Raw genomic sequence first — 7,593 nt, 5'->3', positions numbered from 1 at the left:
CAAACTACATCTCCCATAATGCATTCCGATTTTTACCAGCCAACATTACGGCTTTTACTCACTAGAGAGCAGCAGAGTAACCTCAAGCTGCTTATTGATTTTACCAGCGAATAAAACTGAGACATTGACAAGCTAACATCAAAACGTCCAAGAAAAGAAAAATCGATTTACAAGTAAGACTGTGAATGAAGATGTTTGTGAGTTGGTGTCAGGGCGGCAGGTCGCGCTAGACTTTTTTTGTTATCCGTTACCTTGACCGGCAACATAAAAAAAAATCGGTCATGTACTATTTTTATCCGTGAAATTACAATAATATAAACATCGGCTATTTAGCAGCATTTTATGCGGTTTAGTGAATATTCACCGTGAATCCAGATCCCATCACAAATTAAGCAGATAAACGCATCTACATTTTTCTCCGTAGTGACAAAAACCACTGACTGAGGCCCCAATAACTTTTAATAAATTAAATTAAGCGACTTCACTTAAAGTAGCATCACTTCACCCGCTGGGGTCTGAACAACTTCCTCCTAGTTCAAATCTGCAGAAAAATCTGCGCTAATTCATCAGTCAGTTGGATCTGTCTGATCCAAACAGATCAACTGAACTCTGTGAGTGTTTTACCCTGCGCGGTCCGGTGTGAGCTTTAAGGATTTTTTTATTTATTTTTTATTTTTTTTAGCTTTTCCGAAACGGACAGATGTCACGTCTGCAGCTCCTCCAGAGCGCCGCTCTCCTGGGTAACGTGAACCCAGAAGGCTCCATTTGTTAAATCCGCTGGATGAGTTACTTCCAGCGGATTTTAATTCTTCGCAGTGGTGTAACGTAACCGCCTCCGCAGTGGTTGAGCTGCGGACTGCGCATGTTACAGTCTAATTAACTTTTGCATCGTCATTTATTTCCTCAAGATAAACTGCCGGCTCCTCAAATGGATTAACAAAACGTTTCATTCTCTTTAGTTTTCTCTGGTCTGTAATGGAAACTTGAATTAAACGCGCCATTTCAAACAAAGGTTTTGAATGCGCTTCCTAACCAGACGTTCCAAAGCGTTATTTAACAATATGAGGTGTTTAATTTATTTTTAGCACTGTATTTTCATACATTTATGCTAGGGCTGCCCAAGTCTAGTTTTCCAGAGCTACCATCTGCAACTTTAGATGCGTTCCTTCTCTAACACACCTGGATCATTTACTCATTATAAGGCTCTACAGAACTGAGTTGCTGCTAATGAGGGAAGTCAACCTTTTGTCTGGGATGTGTTTTAGCAGGGATGCATCTAAAAGTTGCAGTCTGGAGGACTGCACCTGGCCACTCCTGATTTGTACCGTCAATGTGGCCCGTTGAGGGTGGCCAATATGCTGAAGTGGCCCTCGGTGAAATTGAGTTTGACACCCCTGGTCTAAGCTGTGGGTCGGGGGTCATTTGTGGCCCTTGACATGATTTTATTCGTCCCCAGACCATAAGTCAAGAGTGGTAAAAAAATAAGAAAATAAAAGATGAAGCAAGAAAATATGGAATATTGCCTGTCTGTTTTTTTTAATAAAGCAACAGTTTGAACCCCTTAAAAATATACAGATTTAATACAAATTTAATTTATATTTGAGCAGATAAATCTAAAATACAAAAAAAATGTTTTTGTTTCACTAGTGTCTTCAGAGTGATTTATAATGTTGCGTAAAAGTTATTTACTTTTTTAAACTATCTTAATGTATAAATTGAGTTTACCAGTGTCACATATTGTCAATATGCTGAAAACTGTATCGTCTACCATTTATTGTGATAAATTTCTTATCATAAGATTTTGATTTATTGTTGTCACAATAAGTTCTGATCTATGATGTTTAAAACCCCCTAAAACTGTCCATATGCTCAAGTTTGTTATGTTTAGAATTTTTCTCCACTATTTGATCAATAAAGATGTTTCAACAAATATGAGCATATAGTTAAATGTGTGCATTTTAGTGATAGTAAACACACTTTTTTAAAGAAGCATATTACAAATGCTATGCTTTCTAAGAGCAGTATTTGTTCTTGTGAGGCTGCATTGCACTCACAGCCAGTTAACTAAAACAATTAAATAGTTTGTGTCGTCACTTTTATCAATTATACCACAAAATATCGCAATAACTTTAAATCCATATCGCCTAATCATACCGCAAACCCACAAAAACATTCAAAACAGCTAGACCAGGTATAGAAATGGAAAGAAAACGTTTGATTACTTCTTAAAATTTGTATTAAATGTGGTCTAATTCTTAAGCTATATGTCTTCTTTTGGATATCCATACTCTACATTTATCTGAACGGTTAGTGTACATTTTAGCGACTTATTTGCAGAAGCATAGAGCTACTGCATATATATTCTACTTAAGCTACAAGATTTATATTTAAAGTAGATTTCTACATGCTTTTTTCTTCAAATGTCGCAACATTTTATTTACCAGAGTGCATGTACATCCTGGGACATGTGTCCTGGGAAACCGGCGACGCCTATATAGGTGACACTATAACGGTCCGAGTCGTGACAACATCACACGTTATGTAGCATAACCTGGACACAGCGTGGACTGCGTGGGGGAGAAAACAAAAACCACTGAGTGTGTTTATCAACAGAGACACTCACATCTTCGAACAGGGATCCAACGTTGGCTGTCACCAGCAGTATTTTTGCGCCCAGCTCTGCTGTCCTTCTTGCCATCATGGTTCTCCGGGTGCAGGAGGCTCGGCAGGGGAGACTCTGACGGCGGACTTTGTAGGCTCAAAGAGGCGCTTGAAACGAACCAGGAGGAGGGTCGACGGCTGTGTTCAGGAAAGCGGTTAAAACGCGGGGAACCTGCGCTTGAAGCCGGGGTTGTTGCTGCTGCGGAGGCTCGGCTGGAGCATATTTTTTTTCTCCTCTCTCCTCAGCAGTGGTCGTGCATCTAACCAGGAGTTGTTGCTCGCGGTGACAGAGGCTCCGCGTTCTGCGGCGGCGGCTGCTGCGTCTCGCGCTACTTTTCCACGCTCAGGGCCATCGTGAAAAGTTTCCCGTTTTAATCCACGGTGAGCGCCTGGATGGCTTCAGCGGGGAAGGCTTTCCAACCTTTTTGAGCTGTGTAAAAAACTCCCCCTCCTGAAGCTGGACGCCGTGCCAGGACCGTAGCCTTCACCGTTAGCAGAGGATAGGCTGAAGTCCTTCGCTGCTCTGACGTCACCGTGCCAATGGAAACACGGGACTCTCTTAAAGGGCCCGCGCACCGTAAACACAGGATCCCCCTCAGCCACCGCCTCGACGTCATCCATTATCGGACAGGGCGCCATTGAATTGGGCTATCCCAATTTGTATTTGTATTTTATTCCATTGGTATTTAATTCAAACTCAATGAGGTCCAGTTATTAAGATTTCAGTCCAACTTTTGTCTCTTGTAGAGGTGGGGAGAGAATCCAAAATACTGTAATCAAGTACTACTACAGAATATTTTTACTCAAGTAAAGCTAAAAAAAAAAAGTAGCCATTCAAAAAAAAAATCAAGTCAGAGTAAAAAAGTACGTGGTAAAAGGTGCTGATAGTTCAAGATCAAAACAATTTTTAAAATAGAAGTTGCTCAATGTGTATTTGTTTCATAAATCAATAAATAAATTAAGAATAAATCATTTAGAAAAACCTTAACAGCACAGTTCAATCATGACTATCTTGACAGCAAAAAATTATTTAAAAAAAAGAAAAAAATGGCATCACCAGCGTCTGCAGTGTGTGTGAGTTAAACTGTATCTCTGAATGTAGTGACCATCCAGCTGTGCAGAGATGATAGTGGCCCTCAGGCTCCAACTGAAAGGCTTGTACTGTTTAAATGAACAACATTAATGTGTTTTTATTGGGGGCTGCAGGGCTCACAGTCATGGATAACACGTGTCTATGAGGAGAGCCGAGAGATTATCACCAAAATGTAAATGCTCACAGCTGTGTCTGGCATGAGAGAGACACAATGTGTGTGTGTGTGTGTGGGGGGGGGTGTGTGTGAGTCCTTGTATTTGACCATTTTCCTTGCACATACTGTGTTGTGGGGACCAGCATGAGGCATTTACCTGTAATGGTTGGTTTAGGGTAAGACTAGTGAGGGTTAGTAAAGTTTAAGTCAAGTTTATTTGTATGGAACATTTCAGCAAAAAGGCAGTTCAAAGTGATTTACATCATGAAAACATAAAACAGTCACCACTTAAGAAATATGAAATAAACATTCCATTTTGTTTAAATGAAAATCATCCAGCAAATATATTGATCAGTGTTCATTTACTATTAATCAAAGGCAGCTCTAAATAGGTTAGTATTTAGTCTCGATTTAGAGGAACTCAGTGTTTCGGCAGTTTTGCAGTTTTCTGGAAGTTTGTTCCAGATTTGTGGTGGGTAGAAGCTGAATGCTGCTTCTACCTGTTTGGTTCCAGAGGTGCATAGCTATAAAAATGAATGGAGGTCAATGCAAAGTCCTGGTAAAGATATAAATCACAACATCTGTGTGTTTTTTCTTGCATATTCTACATATTGATGACCTCTTTCATCATTTTCACCAGCAGAGGGGGGTCACTTGAAGAACGCTGTTCTACTAGTTAAGTTTAGGGGCATTTACTAAAATGAAGGAAGTTAATGCAAAGTCCTCAGTTTGCATGGAAGTACAATAATGTGTGTGATTACTTACATCACACACACAGTTTTTTATGCATGGAAATGATATGCAGCAGAATATCCGTAACCAGTGACTCACCTTTGGAAGAGCATAATGTTAGGATTTACACGCCAGGAATTAATACTACTACTAATGTGTGTGTGTATTTTTTACTCTGTGTGTGTGCACACATAGAGAGCTTTAATTCAAATGGGCTCATAGCAGATTTGAAAGCAATCCAAATATGATGATACGATTGTCATCCCTGCTCCTACTGCACTGAATTTAGCATTACCAAGCATCATCTGCAAGTTGTTTAAACCTTAAAATTAGCTAAGCTGGCATTTCATAGACTGCCTTTGTTGTAAATCATCCAACTGAAAAGAGAGCTTTGGTTTAAAAGGGATTAAAAAACCTGAATTACACAAACAGAATTTAAAAATTAGACGTTTACTAGAGGACATCCTGAATATTCAGGCTACATCCTGAGTGCAGACTGAATATTTGCCTTATGTGAGCAGAAAACGAAAACTGAAGAAAATTCTTTTAAATGTTTTGTGCAACATAATTTTAAAAATGCAGTGTTTTGTTCCCATGAAAACTGAAAACGAACACCATGGTAACGTGGAGAGATTTACCTGAGGCTGCATGTCGGAAAGAAGTTTGTAGCAGCTTTGGGGAGGGGAAGGGTTTTAATAAGGTCCCAAAAGAATCTGATTTGAGCTCTTTCATGGGACGGATTATAGTAGAAGACATTCAAAGCAACCTACCTGAGTCTGGGAAAGCAGGTTTACCCTTAACCTGCATGTTACGGCCCCTGGCCTCTTGAGGCTGTGCAGGCTCCCTTTTGGTTATGCAGGATCAGCTGTGAGAGCACACCTTCCTGACTGGCTGCCTGAAGGCTGCAGGAAAGCAGCTACACCATTGGACCAGCAGAGGATTGTCAAGCCAATCAGATGTTGATGAGGCCCACCTGCACCCTATAAAAGGCTCCTGAATCCATTCTTCCAGTGGGGCAGTTAGTTGGAAGAGGTTTTGTGAAGCTGTCCCCCTTGTTTGGAGATTGCAACTGCTTGAGAAAAATGTGAGTCAATCCCTCAAAGCTGAACCAGAACTGGACCTTTTAACACCTGGATCGAGTCAAAACCTAATTTGTACTAAATTTGTTATTTGGCATCTGATATGGAGCATCAACGTCAAATTTTATATGGAAACCACCATCATCTTCAGTATTAACTGCTTTCTATATTTGCTTTCTTGAATTTAAATTTATCTCCATCCGTTTGTTCTCTAACATAGCCAGAGGATACTCGAGTGTATAAGAGGTTGTATATTTTTATGAATTTCTTTTTCTAAGCCAGTGTTGAGTAAATATTGTGCCAACAGATTTAAAAATATTGTATTTGTATATATTGTAATACTGTATTGTATTGTATTCTGTTGAGACAGAACTAGCCAGCTGTCTCAACTTGCAATAACCCTAAAGTGTTCATTAGACTGCAAAAAAAAAAAACCTTAGTGAATGAGTCAACGCACAGCTGATCTCAGCAAAATAAAAACACTTTACGATGTCTACAATCAACTGCAGAGTTTTGTGTCAGCATGTGATAAAAATGATTTACTCTATTCCATGACATAAAAATACTTTAATCTAAGTTGAAAGATACATTATCGTTTAACGAATTATGGTAAAATGGAGAAACCTACTAGGCAACTCTAAATAGGTGTGTTTTAAATCTTGATTTAAAGGAACTCGGTGTTTCGGATTTTTTGCAGTTTTCTGGAAGTTTGTTCCAGATTTCCGGTGCATAGAAGCTGAATGGTGCGTTTCCATGTTTGGTTCTGGTTCTGGGGATGCGGATCTGTTTGGTTTTAACCAAAAATGCACCAGACACACACCTGCAGTTTTTCTTAAAATTTTTTAAGTTTATATTGGAAGAAACTGATTTGGAAAATTATTTATTCAAGTATGTTATTTATATGAATTGTTTTCAGTTTGGTCTTTAAAATGCCACAATTTGCACATAATTTTATTTTTTGCTCCAACTGATGATGTAATTGTTCTTAATTATATTATTTTTCTCTGCCATTTAACTTGTTAGAAATATTTCACTTCATGTCACTAATGTTTTGATCAGTTACTCAGTACTTGAATAACCTTTTTACCTAATACTTTTTTTTACTTGAATTATTTCTGGAACTTTTTACTTTTACTTGAGTGAAAATATGTCAGAGTAGAGTTCTGCTGAGAATTATGCTTGAGTTCATTTTTTTTTTAATTTAAATTCCCTTATAACTAATTTATTTTTCATGTTCTGAAACTAAGAGCATTGCATCCCTTTTCCACTTAAATTTCCAGGGAGTATATCCATCATGCCAGACCTTGTGTGTCATGACTGTGTGGTTGATGATGAACTGAAATGTAGGAGCAGCACAGACGATTTAATGAAAAAGTTTACAGTCAAAAACTTCCAAGGAGCACAGGGAGCCAGAGGAGAACAAAAAACATCAGAAACAAACAAACACAAGGAGCATGACCGGGGGAACCGGCTCTGATGGGATTTAACAGGATTAGACAGGAGGAACCAGCAAGGAGGAACTAAGAATGAGTTTTATTCGTACTTGGGAAATTGATTACTAATCAAGGAACAGGTGACTGATTAGAAACGAGATGCAGGTGTGAGGGGAGACAGAGAAAACTGGCACAAGGGACTAGGAAATGAATCTAACACTAAAAAATAACTAGACCTAATTAGACTAGAGTAACAAGGAATAAACAAAAATAGAAACTGTAAGAAGGACTGAACTAAAGTAAAATAGAAACAATTTTGATCTAATCAAGAAAAGAGACTAAGGAACACAGAATAGTAATGAAACTAGAACCAAATAACCAAAACAACCCAGGATCGGACATCGTGTGCCACCATTGTTCCTATTATTGGTCAAACTGAGT

The 7,593-nt window shown here is 38.7% G+C and overlaps 1 protein-coding gene across 1 annotated transcript in view; it reads right to left on the bottom strand.

The window, feature by feature from the left end:
* inpp5a (inositol polyphosphate-5-phosphatase A) overlaps positions 1 to 3,172 on the bottom strand; it is a 163,259-nt gene extending 160,087 nt beyond the window's left edge. The window contains exon 1 of the mRNA XM_007566792.2: positions 2,624 to 3,172. Coding sequence (XP_007566854.1) covers positions 2,624 to 2,701 — 78 coding nt within the window. The 5' untranslated portion in view covers positions 2,702 to 3,172. The remainder of the gene's footprint in view (positions 1 to 2,623) is intronic.
* Positions 3,173 to 7,593: the final 4,421 nt, after the last annotated feature.

The sequence above is a fragment of the Poecilia formosa genome, unplaced genomic scaffold (assembly GCF_000485575.1).
Source record: "Poecilia formosa unplaced genomic scaffold, Poecilia_formosa-5.1.2 Scaffold199, whole genome shotgun sequence".
Classification (NCBI taxonomy): Eukaryota; Metazoa; Chordata; class Actinopteri; order Cyprinodontiformes; family Poeciliidae; genus Poecilia; species Poecilia formosa.
The sequence above is the reverse complement of the archived record's forward strand: the minus strand, read 5'-3'. Positions and strand labels throughout refer to the sequence as shown.